This window comes from Protopterus annectens, chromosome 11.part0 (assembly GCF_019279795.1).
Source record: "Protopterus annectens isolate FY-2018-M chromosome 11.part0, PAN1.0, whole genome shotgun sequence".
Lineage (NCBI taxonomy): Eukaryota > Metazoa > Chordata > Ceratodontiformes > Protopteridae > Protopterus > Protopterus annectens.
Window position 1 is genome coordinate 14,581,516 of NC_056745.1, and position 15,264 is coordinate 14,596,779.

The following is a 15,264-nucleotide window of genomic DNA, read 5'->3' on the forward strand; positions in this document are numbered from 1 at the left end:
TGCTTGCCTTTATGGAAGTGGTGTTGCAAAACAAGTTTGTGTTCCTCCAGGGTGAATATTTCTGACACATATATGGAGTTACTATGGGAGCTAAATGTGCACCCATTTATGCCAATTTGGTACTTTGTGAATGGGAGGAACAATTTATTTTTGCATCCCACATTTTTGATCATATCATTTTGTATTTCATGTTTTAGACAACATCTTGATTCTGTGGAATGGTAAATGTGACACTGTTTCAGTCTATTTCAGGTCTGAGGTTAATACAGTTTAGAATAACTGACACAAGACACCAAGTCACAAGCGTAAACACTTTATTAACTAGTTACACTAAATAAGAACAACTCACACCAAATAATTAAATCAGCTGATAAATGCAATTAAGAGAAAGTAATTTTTGTACTCACAAGCATATGGGCATCAAGAAATCCATGTTTCCTTACTGCACTGATAGGGGACTCCAGCTCTAACAGTGTAGCTATCTGTTCAGTCATGATGGGATGACAACAGCTGTATGCTCAGCTAATGCAGAATCAAAGCAAATCTGGATGATTAGTTTCAGTCTGTTGCTGGCTGTTGAGCATTTTATAGTCTTGTGTAAACAATCAGGTCAAAAGGTCATGACAGTCTAGAAGATTCAGACTGATGGAATATTTTAGAAAATTACAAATCATTTCCTAAGTTGTAAACAAGACCTGTTGTATCTGATTTCACTTTAATGCTTTTGCATATTGCTTCCCCTTTTGAAAGAACAGTTAACCCACAAACTTTTGAGTTCCTCTTCCCCCTTATTTTGGTAAACAACTTCATCAGTCAATAAAAGTTTAATGCATCAGGCTTTGCCTTAAAGCATGTTCCTTTTATTTATCATCAGGAAATTCAGTAAAACTGCTATCATGTAACAGCACACAGTAGTGAGTGGTTAGAGACATAAAAAAGCATTTTGGATAGGCTGTGTGGATCCTTCACAGACACTATTTTTCAATTTATTGAATATTTTGGTAGTACTACTTTTTTGAATTTCACTGTTAGATTAAACACTTTATTAACTATTTATACTAAATAAGAACAACTCACACCAAATAATTAAATCAGCTGATAAAATTCAACTAAGAGAAAGTAATCTTTGTACTCACAAGCATATGGGCATCAAGAAATTCATGTTTCCTGGTTGGGAGGGTGGCCTAATGGTTAAGGTGTTTGCCTTACAAACACAAGGTGCAGCGTTTGAGTCTCACAAGGGATAATTAGCTAGGCTTAAAATGGCTCTCAAGGGCAGTTAGTTTAATACTAATCTATGAATTAGACTCACAGAAGATTAATTATTTAGAAATATTGCTTTACAAGAATAATGTAAACCGAAGGGTTGGCTCTACTGTTTATCATAAGTAAACATATTCAAATTCTTTCCTATATTTTGAGAGCTGCAACACATTTTTTTCAGAAAAAGGGCATAGTGAAGGGACAAATGGTCCATCTCTCTAGGTTGATTAGTGATGACAGCATATTCCATGACGAATTAGACAATTGGATCAGTATGTTCAAGGAAGGATGTCACACACGCAGTACGTTATATAAAATTAAGAATCAGATTTTAAATGACAGACATGGTAGACATGTCCCTATTTTAAATATTGGTAAAAAGGTTGTTATGGGAGATAAAGAAACATTAACTTTCAAGGGTGGTACAAAAGGGGAGCTATGGTTATTCCTTTTAATAATGATGTGCCCAGCATTGTGAGGACCCATAGGAAAACATGGAATGTGGTGTTTACCCCCAAAATGAAAAACAAACTGGGTGATTCCCCACAAGTAGTATATAATAGAGGAAAGAATGTTAAGGGATGGTTAGAGATTGGGAAGAATTCTCACAATGGTATTTTCAAATCACAAATGGTGAACTGTGGCATGCGCAAATTTTGTAAGTACATCAACGGTGGACCATATGTTTTAGTAATTGTATATAATAGGTCCATTGCTTGTCCAGGTCACTGTAATTGTAGTGTATAAAATTTAGTACATTTGGCCACATGTATATCACTTCATCATTTTATGTAGGAAAAAACATCAGGAAATTAAAGGATCAAATTTGTGATCATGTCAATGATGTGAAGAAGAAAAAAATTAGTAACGGTTTATATATAGGCAACCTGTTCAATGCAAGATTATAAAACGTTTTTGTTCTTTGTTATAGACAAGGTGACAGGAAATGCGGGGTGGGGGGGTGATTGTGTATAAAGAAATGTTATTGCAAATGAGGTTGAATGCTATGGATAAACAGGGTATTAATAATTCTTTTTCAATGAGTAGTGTTTTCAAACATAAAAAAAAAGTTCTTTGAAGTATTTATTTATTTATTTAATTTATTTATTTACATTTGTTTACTGGGTAGCGTCAGGCTGGGCCAGTGACCTGTTTTCAGTGGAAACCTGGGGAGAAAAGCTCCAAGGCAGTATTAGACAATAACGTAGTAATGGTTGAAGTTAATCACATTGCATACATGATAATGGAAAAAGATTTTCAATGAGCATATAAAATATAAGACAAGACAGTTACATGCATGGTAGTAGAAAAAGACATTTTTAATCGAGCATAGCAAATATAAAAAGATAATCAAGTTTTATACAAGATAGTGGAAGATACTCTTTCAAAAACCATAGAAAAACAATAATAAGTACAGATAGGAATATAATACAAAGTAAGATATCACAGAGTATTAGAACAACATAAGAAAGGGGGTTACACAATGCAAGTTAGAGGGCCAGTCAGATTTTGGGTGGTCAACCTAGATGGGTGCAGGAGTTTATCCAAGGTTTTGAAATGTGTTCTTGTAGTAGTAATTTGAATTTGTGATTATCGGGGTTGCTAAGTATTTGCTGGGGGAGCAGGTACCAGGATTTGGATATTTTATTAGAATAGAGACTGCCACCATAGCAATTGTTTGACTTATTTACTTTTAGGAGTAGTTTGTCTGATGATCTTAGTGACCTGGGATTAGTATTAGGTTTAACTAGGTTGGAGAGAGCTGAGCAGAGATCAGGTTTGCACATTATATTATATGCAATGTTGAATTAGTTGAGAGTTAAAAGGTTGGGAAGTTCCAGCCAGTTGAGTTGGCTAAGTGCAGTACAGAGGTGGGATTTGTGAGGCTCGTTAACAGCGAACTTGGCTATTTTGTTATACAGCTCTCAAGGTTATTTAATTCAGTGTTACGCAGGTTGGTACAGCTCTCAAGGTTATTTAATTCAGTGTTACGTAGGTTGGTACAGCTTTCAAGGTTATTTAATTCAGTGTTACGCAGGTTGGTACAGCTCTCAAGGTTATTTAATTCAGTGTTACGCAGGTTGGTACAGCTCTCAAGGTTATTTAATTCAGTGTTACGCAGGTTGGTACAGCTCTCAAGGTTATTTAATTCAGTGTTACATAGGTTGGTACAGCTCTCAAGGTTATTTAATTCAGTGTTACGCAGGTTGGTACAGCTCTCAAGGTTATTTAATTCAGTGTTACATAGGTTGGTACAGCTCTCAAGGTTATTTAATTCAGTGTTACATAGGTTGGTACAGCTCTCAAGGTTATTTAATTCAGTGTACACAGGTTGGTACAGCTCTCAAGGTTATTTAATTCAGTGTTACGCAGGTTGGTAAAGATTTATCAGCAGTAAAGGAGGGTGGAAAGCAGGTGGGATCTGGCTGTAAAAAGTTTGGCATAGTTGGTTAAGAAGGGGTTGGCTCTATAGAGTGATCCAAGTTTAATGTGCACTCTTTTAATTGTGATTGCTATATGTCTGTCAGATTTTAGGCATTCATCTACTGTTACCACAAGGAGCTTAGTTTGACTGACTGGTTCTTTTCTGATACCCTTAGAGAAGTAGATGGAGAGAGAAGTTTGGTTATTTTTAGTTCTATTGTTGCAGAAGACCATAAACTTAGTTTCATTGGGGTTGATAATGAGTTGATGTTTGGTTAGGTATTTTTCAATGTTTTGGAGAGATTCTTGAATATTTATTTGTAGTTCTTGGAGGCAGTAAGGGGGCGGAGCAGATAAGAGAGGCATCATCTGCATATTGAACAATAATAGCTAACTGGGTGAAGGAACTACGTTCCTTGTAAACATGATAGAAGGTCTGAGAGTGGAGCCTTGGGGTACGCAGACAGAGATGGATGGCTGAACAGTTTGTTTTTCCATCCAATGGATTTCTGCCCATTAGAAAGATAGCTGTGACAAAAAGTAAGGGATGTTACACTAAGGTTGTAAGTTGCCAGCTTATTGAGCAGTAGTTGGTGGGATACAATATCAAATGCTTTGGACATATCAAGGAAGACAGATGTGACTACTTGACCATAATTTCTTAGGTGGTTTACAGTGTTAGTGAAGCTAATGACTGCAGTACTAGTACTATGTTTTGGACTGAAACCATGCTATGAGTTGGATAGGAGTTTATTGCTATGGAAATGGTCAAGTAGCTGCTGATGAATACATTTTTCTAAGATTTTGGACAGGGGAAAAAATAAAAATTGGGTGATAGTTTGAGAAGGCTGTAGAGGAGCCACCTTTGTGTAGGGGAATAATGTGAGATATTTTTCCAGAGGAGAGGTGCATACTGTTCAGAGACACAGCAGTTTATTAAGATATAGGATAAGAGATGGAGAGGTGGCTATTTTTTAGAAATTCACTGAGAAGCAGATCTGCAGCAAGAGTGTAGGGTTTTAGTTTGTATAATACCCTTTTTATGTGGTCGGTTTGAATCGGTTTAGAAAAGAATGGAGTTAGGTTTGGTACTGTGGAAGTGGGGATTGAAAGGGGTAGTTTAGTGATGGGGTTTGTGAGGGAGGCTATGGAGTTGATAAACTGAGTATTCAATTGAAACCCTATGCAGTTGGAGGTATTATCAGTTGAAGGAGCAGGGGAAGAGGGTTTGTCAGGGTTGAGGAGATAGTTGATACTTTGCCAAAATTTTTGTTGATTATTTAAGTGCTTTTGTTGGTATGTTTGGAAGCAAGTTTTTGTCATCTTTAATTTGTTTTTTGGCTAAATTTCTCAGCTGTTGCCATGAGGTTAGGTTTTCTTGTTTTTTGGATATTTGGTATTGTAACCAAGCCCTTTGTAATGTATTAATTCTATTAATTTTATTTTGTTTTGAGACAATTTATTAGAATTCCAAAGTTTTTTAAGTAGTGACTTTATTATTACATGTATTGTTTTTGTTTTATGGCGTGCTTTAAACTATGTGTCTTTAAATTCTGTGCTATTTAATTATGTCCTTTTAAACAAATAATCAATTTGATTGGCTGCTGTATTTTGATTACATATAATCTATCTGTTTAATGAATACCATCGACTCTGATGAAGCCTTTCTATGTACAAGGGTGAAAACGCTAAGTCGGATTTATTTATTTTTGTTATGTTTCTTTTACTTGTTTTTAAAGCTGCATATTCCTATTGCTGAGCCATCTTATATTGTTGTTGGTTTTGTGTCTTTATTTCAAATTTCACAAGTTTCTGCTAGCATTTCCTGGTATTTTATAATTGCATGTTTCTCAGTATAGAGGACGGCTTCTTACTGAAATGTCAATACTTGAAATGTCAAGTGCTGACACGGCGGAAAAAAAAGACCAAAAACACAGGAGAAGTGCAAATTTCAAAAATTTCTCTCCTCCTTTAAACATCCTTTTGCAGGGGGCAAGCTCCCCACACCTCCTAAACTTATATATATATATATATATATATATATATATATATATATATAGAGAGAGAGAGAGAGAGAGAAAGAGAGAGAGAGAGATCACTATACCTCAGAGAAAAGGGAATACTCCATGAAATGGCATCTTGGACTTAGTATATGTAAGTCCAAAGTTTCTGCCATTCATTCTCTCTGTTTTGAAACTCAATCTAGTGGATCACAACATTTTAAATAATTACTACACAAGACACTATGGTAACTGGGTGTAACTGTTTTAGTAATTAATGTTACTATTGTCCTCTTTAACTACATTGTCTATTTATTTATTGATTTTTTTGCTTCTGTTTACTTGACGATGGTCACATGATTAGTACCTCTTCTTTTTCTATATTTTTTATGGTTCATATTTCAGGTGATTCGCAGTAACCTGTATATTGTAGTGTTTGCACAATCCGCAGTATAATGATCTTGCCACATTATTTTGCCTTCCATCTAGTTATAAGAATATTGCAACCAGCAACAAGATGTGCAGCCCCTTGTAGTTCTTTAATATAAAGCTTGCATTTGTCTGTATCTCCCACTTTTTCTATAGGTATTGTAAATACCTTGAACATACCCCACTAATTTATTAACCTTTTATATGTTTATTTAAATTCGCCTCTCCTTAGCCAGTCATGGTTCAAATCTTGGCCAGCTTGAGGTTCTTGCATTTCTTCATAAATGTCACTAGAACTGTGGGCTTCCAGTTTTCTTTCCTTTTCTCCTGAGCTTCTGTTTTTATTTCCATTCCCACTGCTTTCAAAAGTGCTTCTGCTAGTCTGAATAAAGATGGCAGCTTTAGACATGTTTTCTTCTCTGTTTGGAACTATTACTCTGTTAGGATCTGGTGATGTTAGTAAATATGTACACAGTCCCACTACTGTACACCGATACAAGTAGTCCATTTCAACGTGACCTATACCTTTTACAGACTGAGTGATATATAATCCTGCTGTGCACTATTTTTTATACATCGTTTGACAAGCACGAAGCAGATTTGTTGTTTTACTGGCCAACTGATCCAACACTTTTTGCAGGTAGCTGGTCACTCCAGAGGTGTAAATTAGAACAGGAAAAGCAAAAAAGCAAAATGATTTATAGCTTGAACTTTATTTATAGATAATAAGGCAGTTTTTAATATTTGATTCATTCTTCTAAAACATTCCCTACTAACTTTGATCCCATTTACTTATGTTTTATTGCTGGTCCTTTGTCTATTCCCAGGAATTTATACACTCCTTTTTGTTCAAGTTTTTCCATATCACATTCTTTTCCCAATTTGATATTTTCTTGATGGTTCAGCTTTCTGGTTATAATTGTTACTTCTGCGCATTTATCAAAGCTAAAATCATTGTCTTCCTATGTTGTCTGAAAAAAGAGTTTTAACTGGTTATAATTATGCTTTCAGAATGTTTATTTGATGAGCTATAAAGCTTTAAATTATCCATAAAAAGCATGTGACATGTCATTTGACAAGTTTGTTTTCTGGAAGTCAAGCTGTAGTCCTAACCAACCAATTCATTCATACATCCATCCACCCACCCAATCCATCCATCCGTCCATCCATCCATCCATCCATCCATCCATCCATCCATCCATCCGTCCATCCATCCATCCATCCATCCATCCATCCATCCATCCATCCATCCATCCACAGCCCCTTTTCCCATTTTTGCACATGTAGTTCGGGTGCCACTCCAACAGTGACAATCATCTAGAGCCAAGGTTCACACTGCTAGGTGGCTAGCCCTCCCATTGTTGTTCTTCCATACCACACACTCGCTAGCTTACTGATGCCTATGGCCAGTTCAGAGTGTCTGGTTCACCTACTGCATGTCTTTAGAATGTGGGAGGAAGCCGGAGTAGCAGGAGGAAACTCATGTGGACACAGGAAGGACATGCAGACTCAGCATAGAAGGTACTCTAGGTTGGAATTGAACTGGAGAACTTCCTGTTGTGAGGCAACAATGCTATCCACTGCACCACTGGGTGTAACCAAAACAGCGTAATGTGCTAAGGGCAAAGCAAAATGTCAGTGGTAAAAAAGAATCACAGTGGAATTTCCCTTTTTAGATTTTTATTCCTGGCACAGTAATTTGTCACTTATCATGACACAGATGTAAACCGGTTTGTCTGTTTCATAGAGACTGCACTGTAAATTACCAATGTGCAGTGCATGTTATACATCTGTAAACATGTTATAAGCCATACATGTGGAAGACTGCAAAATGCCTTTTTGTATTATTTATATTCCATGCACAGGTTCTGCCTCCTATTTGCAGCTCTCTGTTATGACTATTTAGTAACAGATGATCCTTTGTCCAAGTGCAGAAAACAAACAAACAAACAAATAAATAAATAATGGGAAAGGAGTTATGGGTGGTAGGTGGATGGATGGATGGCTGGATGGATGAATCCTTTGTCCCATAAGATTTTATTACCTTCATGTTCTATTGCTATGAATGTATTTTTACCTAAGTGACTGAAGACTCTGCACCATTTCCAGTATATCATTTATAATGTCCTTTTGACAATGGGACCACTTGTTTGGCCGTGCAGTCCAGGAAATGAATCACGTGTTGCATGCATGCATGCATAATAAGGATACACACTCCTCATATTCTGTGGTGCAGCTTAATGTTACAGTCTCAAACCCACTTTTATGAAATCAGGAGAAACTGGTGACCCATAGAGTTTAAAGTGAGGGATAGCGAGGGAAAGGAAGGCAGTTGGAGCCTAGAATTACCAGCACTGGTGAGTGGGGGGTTTGCTGTGCCATTTGGCCTGATTCTTTGCTAGCAGTTCTCATGTTATCTGTTATCTGCCTAAGACCACTTCCCATAAAAAGCTAGTCTGGATTCAGACATTTCAGAGGAACTTTAGAATGGAAAGGTGAAAAGCTGCTTGAGGAACTGCATAGTAATGCCCTTTTCCTCAAACTTCTTTTAAATATCTTTTCATCATGGGGTTCCTTGTCTGTTCAGGCATTAAAGTTTGTCTGTTTTTATTCTTTGGGAGGGCCTGAATCCAAAACTATGTGTACCTTCTAATAACTGTGCTTGTAACTTGAAGCTATGCCGAATGTATCCATTCCATTGTTTCCACATATAATGGCATGGCTATTAACTATGGAAGTGGTCTAGCTAGTCTTGTGATGTTTTTTTCTCCATAATAAAGTAATCATCAATTTCTTTATCCATGCCCTCAGTATGTCCTCACATGCCCTTAATACTGAATAATATGGGCCTGCCAATAAACAGCATGGGAATGTTGCTAACTAACATAACAATAAGACCTAAAAGAAAGCAACTTAGCCAATAAACAAGCTACATGCTGATTAAATTCAGTAACAAGGAAAATAAAATAAAAGTGAGAGACGCTGATACTTAACTGCCGAGCTCTTCCTGGATGATCATGACGGACTTCAGTGAGGCAAGCAACAGCCCACTATTGCAGCAGAGAAAAAGAAATGAAGATGTTTTCAAGTGACTCTTCCCTTACAGGAGTGTTTACCTTCATCAGGGTTGGGAGGATGCGTTACACTGCTCTGAAGGCACATAACTTAGGAGTGTTTAACTTCATCAGGGTTGGGAAGATGCATTACACTACTCTGAAGGCACATAACTTAGGAGTGTTTAACTTCATCAGGGTTGGGAGGATGCGTTACGCTGTTCTGAAGGCACATAACTTAGGAGTGTTTAACTTCATCAGGGTTGGGAAGATGCGTTACACTGCTCTGAAGGCACATAACTTAGGAGTGTTTAACTTCATCAGGGTTGGGAGGATGCGTTACACTGCTCTGAAGGCACATAACTTAGGAGTGTTTAACTTCATCAGGGTTGGGAGGATGCGTTACACTGCTCTGAAGGCACATAACTTAGGAGTGTTTAACTTCATCAGGGTTGGGAGGATGCGTTACACTGCTCTGAAGGCACATAAATCAAGATGACATCTGCAACAGTTTCCATGCATTATAAATACACTAAAGCAAATAATGCGTATCATGAATGTGAACTGTTTCTTTCAGATTTCAACACTCAGGAGTTAGGCAAGACAGTACAACTCCTCCATAAATATTAGTTTTTAAGAAAAATCAATTTGATATGCTATTAAAACAGTGATAAAGGAGTTTCAAGCTAAAAAACTGTAAATCTGTTTTTGTAAAAATGTTTTACTAATACCATCAGATATATGTAACTCTCACAGCACAGGTGTTTCAACTGTATCTCATAAGGGTTTAATCAGGTTTTAAAATGACTTAAAATACAAATATCAGAGGAAATTAGACAACAGTGCAAGATTAATTAGTTATGTTTGATAAATATTAGGATATAAATGATTCAACATTAACTACTTATAAAGAACCCTGAATAAGTAGTCAAACTATCAGAAATGTGTGTTCATTCTGTCATATGAACATTTATCTGGCATTAAAATGAAGGTTTAGTCTTCCAAATTACCCTTTACAAATAGAAAGTCCACTTTTACAGTGGCATGCATTAATTGCAAAGCACATAACATGTTTCAGGTTTCATGGTTTATGAATGCCAGCACAAATGCTCATTCATATACATACTGGAAAAATTATTAGCACCAATCATAAGAAATAAAACTGTGTATCTGAGCAAGAAAATATAAACATCTTCTAGCCAAGTATGATACAGAAGCAAATGAACACCTACACAAATATATTTAAAAAAAAGTTTGGCTAAGGAACACCTGCATCATTAGTTATTCTCATGACTAACTTTAGATTTAGATTTAGGTTTTGCTCTTAACTGCGTATTTACTTCTGTTTCCTAATACACCTCTAGCAAGAATGAGTAAGTCTCCCAGCTTATGCTAGGAAACCACATACCTCTAGTTTCAATACAAATTTAAAGCACAAATTAGATCAGAAAAATGTTATTTCATCGTACTTAATTTTACAGCAAAATTTGAAGATGTTACTTACCAGAACATTTTTCCTGGTGAAGCTAAGCACAAAACAAAAAAAGCTGAGATATGACAATAATGAATTCAAAATGTTAAACAGGAAATAGGAAAACATTTTTCTGACAGAACAGCCAAAAGTATACAATTGTCCTTGAAAAGGAGATATGTTAAGGATAAATCTAAAGATAAACATTGTAGTACTACCTAAACTCAATGCTAGTTAATAAGAATGATGAATAAATCTACTTTAAACACAGTCAGTGCAAACATGAGTAAAATTCAGAATATCCGTCCTCTGCAACACGACAGCTGTTTAATGCAGCCTATCTCATGAATTATTTAAACCCCTCCTGCCTGTCTCATGAATTATTTAGAGACCTCTCCTCTTACTCCTCCCCTATAATAATCTATGAATATTTATACGATGGTTCATTTGCTGCTAAGGACACAGTTCACTGTTACACAGGAAGATAAAAGTGAACTTATGAAAATCGTTTTAGTGCTTGATTGCAGGTTGCAGCCAGGCAGGCTCTTTTACTGATGAGTTGTTTGAAAAACAGGCTGGCTGTCCATATCCTGACAGAAAGCACTCAGTCATGGGGACTGAAACAGGATCAGCAATGAAACTGGAGGTAAGGGAACAGCGACCTGAAACAACTCTGTCACAAGCTGATATCCAGGTGTTCTGAAGTTTACTGATGTTTGTGATAAAGCTTGTGCGTAAAGAACAGCAGTTTGTAGGGTCTGAGACTGAAACACACTGTTAATGAGTTATACTTAAGGGATACAGTCACACACACCTAGAAGAGAAACGTTAGCCTCTGGTGACGCATCTCTTTTCATAATTTTTCCAGTCTGAAAAAACAGTGCGGAAACAGTATTAGGAAAAGGGACTGAACACTTGCTTTGCAGATAGATTTTGTGTGTTATAGTAAATGCAGTTCATGTTATACTTTTTACAGTTCTGTAAAACATGTTCAGTATTTTATTAAGGGGTAAAGCCTAGGATTTCCTGTCAGAACATTTCTGCTCATCTGACGGGTGGGAATTAGTGGGTAAAGATTACCTGAGAGGATTTCTTTCCTGCTTTCCAGGGGAAAGAAGATGAAGACCGTCCACTAAGGAAGGCAGGTAGACAATGAGAGTGTGTATGTGTGAATGTATGTACATGTATGCATGCACGTATGTGTAGGTACATGTGTGCTTATGTTTCTGAAAGAAAACAGATTCATTCACAGCATCGTTCCTACTGAGAGTCAGCTGCACATTCCTAAGTTCTAGACAGATTTGTTCTCAGGTTTATTAGTGCCTTTTTTGGTAAAATGTTATGTATGGTTTTCCTATGTTTCATGTTCCTTCTAAAAAAGTCTTCAAGTTGATACTTCCCTTAAGCTTTATTTTCAATTTGTAGGCGGTATTTATGCTGTTTTGTCTGTATTCCACATGCTAAGCTGCAGCTGTTTTGCTTTGCTTTGCTTCTGTAATTTTATGTATTTGCACTCAAGGGGCTATTTCCCCCTTGTATCTGTGATATGGGACAATACCCACTGTATTCATTACATTAGAGATGGCCATTCCCATTATCGTGACTTGCAAACGCAGAGTTCTTGTATTTTGTTAGCAGACTTGTGGCGGTTGGGGTCTTGTTCTCATTTATTTACCTGTTTTTTTAAATATCACTGTTATATTTATATGAAGAATTTTCCTTATCTAATCGAAGGAAGGACACTGAGCAAACTCAGATCGATAATATATAACATTAAGTATCCTGTTTTTTGCTTATTTTTTCGAGTTATTTATAGCACTTTGTCTACTGTATATTTTTCTAGCTAGTCTCACTGTGTGTGAGGTATTAACTGGAAATTGTCCACTTTTATTAAGCATCTGCTGGGTTGTTTGATTCTGATAACTTGTTTGCAGTTAAAAGCTTTCTCTAGAGGCTCCTTTAGCTGTTTAAAACTTTCATTTAAAGGCTCACTGCTGCTTTTCTGCTGTGAGAAATATTTCTGCAGTTTGTTTCTAAGTAGTGTGGATATTTGTAGCATTGTCCATATTCAGGCTTGTGTTTGGGCCTAGTGTTTGTGGAGGCTGTGTGTCTGAGCACATGTTCAGGAACATCTTGGTTTAGCCAAAGCCATCAGGCATTTCAGTGAGAGAGAATTGTTTAAGGTCATTGGCTGATTGAGGTCATCTGGACTACAGCTTAGACTAAGCACCTCATGTGTTCTTTTGAGCTTTAGTTGGTGGCTTTGCATTTGCCCGACCCAACTGTAAATTTGATCTGGGACCCTCCTCCCAGTCTAGTGTCATTACCTCATTCTACCTAATACAGGGAGAACATTTGAGAAGGCCAATCAGCATAGTTTCTGCTCCTCCTTTCTCTCTTTCCACTTAAAAAAAAAAATTCTAAGCTTGTTTCCTGCCTTTCGTGTGGGTAGTCTAGTCTGGATACAGATTTACTGTGTCCAGGACTATTTGTGGGCTTCTAAGTCCCCAAGCCTTTCTGTGTTGGAGGGAAGCCTTCTAGCTTAATTTTGTTTTTTAGAACTAGCCAGTTTTTTAGTTTCAGCACTCGTCTGTTTCTTTGAGCTCATCACTTGTTCAGAACTTATTGTAAGCACTAAGTAAGCTACAAATTACTACAGCACTCAACTTTCCTCACTGTCTAGAGGAAAACAGTTTCTAGAATTTAACAAATAAGCACCTATCCAGGCATGTCTAAGGGTCAGCTCCCGGTGTTTTCTCCTGTCTACCTGATGAATCTGGGCATCTTGGGGCAATGCAGCAATTGCCTCATGTACACAGACAACCCTCTCCTCCTACCACCAAACACTACAACCTGTGAGAGATGCACTTATATAACCAAACTGGAAGCAAAGCTCTCTTCACCTAAGACTGGACTAGACAGTCAAGAGGAGAAGGTAAACACTTGCACCATACCACACTCAGCACATAGTCCCTCAAAACCTACACCACCAAAACACACACATAGAAACACAAAACACACACCTACATTCGCGGAGACTCTCAGTAAAAACCTGCCCACGCAACAGGGACCTCCAAAGCAGAAACACAAGCAACCTCCAGCTCCCAACACAACCCAAATGACACATAGCCCACAAATTCAGTGTGCCACTCAACCACAGCCCATAAGGCATAACAATGTACCCAACACTCTAGTCATAGGTGACTGTATAGTTAGGCACACTGATGTTCCACTCACCAGGATAAACAAGGAGAAAGTTACTGTCAGCTGCCTGTCTGTTGCCAGGATCCACCACATAATGCATGCACTCAGGTCACTCCACAACAAGTACAAATATGACTCTGTCATTGTCCATGTTGGTGTGAATGACATGAGACGTACCTCCCTGGACTACATGAAAAGGGACATGGAGGAGCTGTCCAATCTTGTAGCCCAGGCAGGTATGACCCTAACCCTGAGTAGTATCCTGCCATTACCCAGAATTATACCACAGTACAAGGACAAAATGATTGACTTCAACAATTGACTAAGCTTCTGGTGTCATTCTAAGCGGATCCAGTATCTGTCTGCCTGGGATGACATGATCGACAAACCATGATGCTTTGCCCGAGATGGCCTGCACCTGTCGCCCCTGGGATTCCGGATACTGGCTAAGGCTCTAGCCACCCATATATTGCCTTTTTTATTCAAGATTCAAATAATGAATTCACCACCATAACAGGTACAAGCAAGAAGAATCTGAGGGTATTGCTACTCAATGCTAGAAGTCTAAACCTCAAAATGCACTCACTCGAGGCACTCCTTAAAATGGAGAACATCGACATCTGTGCAGTGACAGAGACCTGGTTCAAGGCACCAGAGACTACCCCTGCATTACCAGGCTATAATTCATACCACACCTTTCGGCCACCTAACCTGGACCGAAACACTAAAGGCAGAGGCGTGTCCATATTCATTAAGGATATCCACATCTCCAGGCTAGTTGCTCAGCATAATGCATCCGAGATTATCCAAGTGCAACTAACTCTGGGCAAGACCACAATCCAAATTGTAGCTTGCTACAGATCCCCCTCCATGCCCCAGGATTTTCACTCCTCATTTCTTGATACACTGGAAAATATTAGGGTACAACCTAACACCCTAATAATGGGCGATTTCAACTACCACACCATTAACTGGGAAAACTACTCATGTACTAACTCTTGTGCTCAAAGTTTTCTGGAATTCATGAATTCCAATGCCTTGGATCAACTTATACACACCCCCACCAGGGGCAGCAATATCCTAGACCTGGTTATTACCAACATGGGCAACCAGTGCTCCACACCAGAGGTCAATTCCTCATTGGTCAGATCCGACCACAAGCTAATTACCCTAGAAATCCACATCCCTCCCCCACCCCCATTAGGGAAACTACAGTAAAAAAAATTCTCCAAAGCCAACTTCATGCTTCTTAAGACAGAAGTGGCAGACTTCACGATACCCATGCTGACGGACAATAGAGGTATGACTGCTGAATCCTACACAAATGCACTTTATAAGCACTTACATGACTGCATGGATCGTGCAATCCCTAACAGAACCAAGATGCTATCCTCCAAAAAAAGGAAGCCAATCTGGTGGT

The 15,264-nt window shown here is 37.9% G+C and overlaps 1 protein-coding gene across 3 annotated transcripts in view; it reads left to right on the forward strand.

Moving 5' to 3' along the window:
- Positions 1–11,109: 11,109 nt before the first annotated feature.
- The window catches only part of LOC122815127 (gastrula zinc finger protein XlCGF26.1-like), a 289,579-nt gene continuing 285,424 nt past the window's right edge, over positions 11,110–15,264 (forward strand). For all 3 annotated transcript variants that reach the window (XM_044087378.1, XM_044087379.1, XM_044087381.1), the window contains exon 1: positions 11,110–11,286. In XM_044087378.1, the coding sequence (XP_043943313.1) occupies positions 11,251–11,286 (36 nt within the window). In that variant the 5' untranslated portion in view covers positions 11,110–11,250. The remainder of the gene's footprint in view (positions 11,287–15,264) is intronic.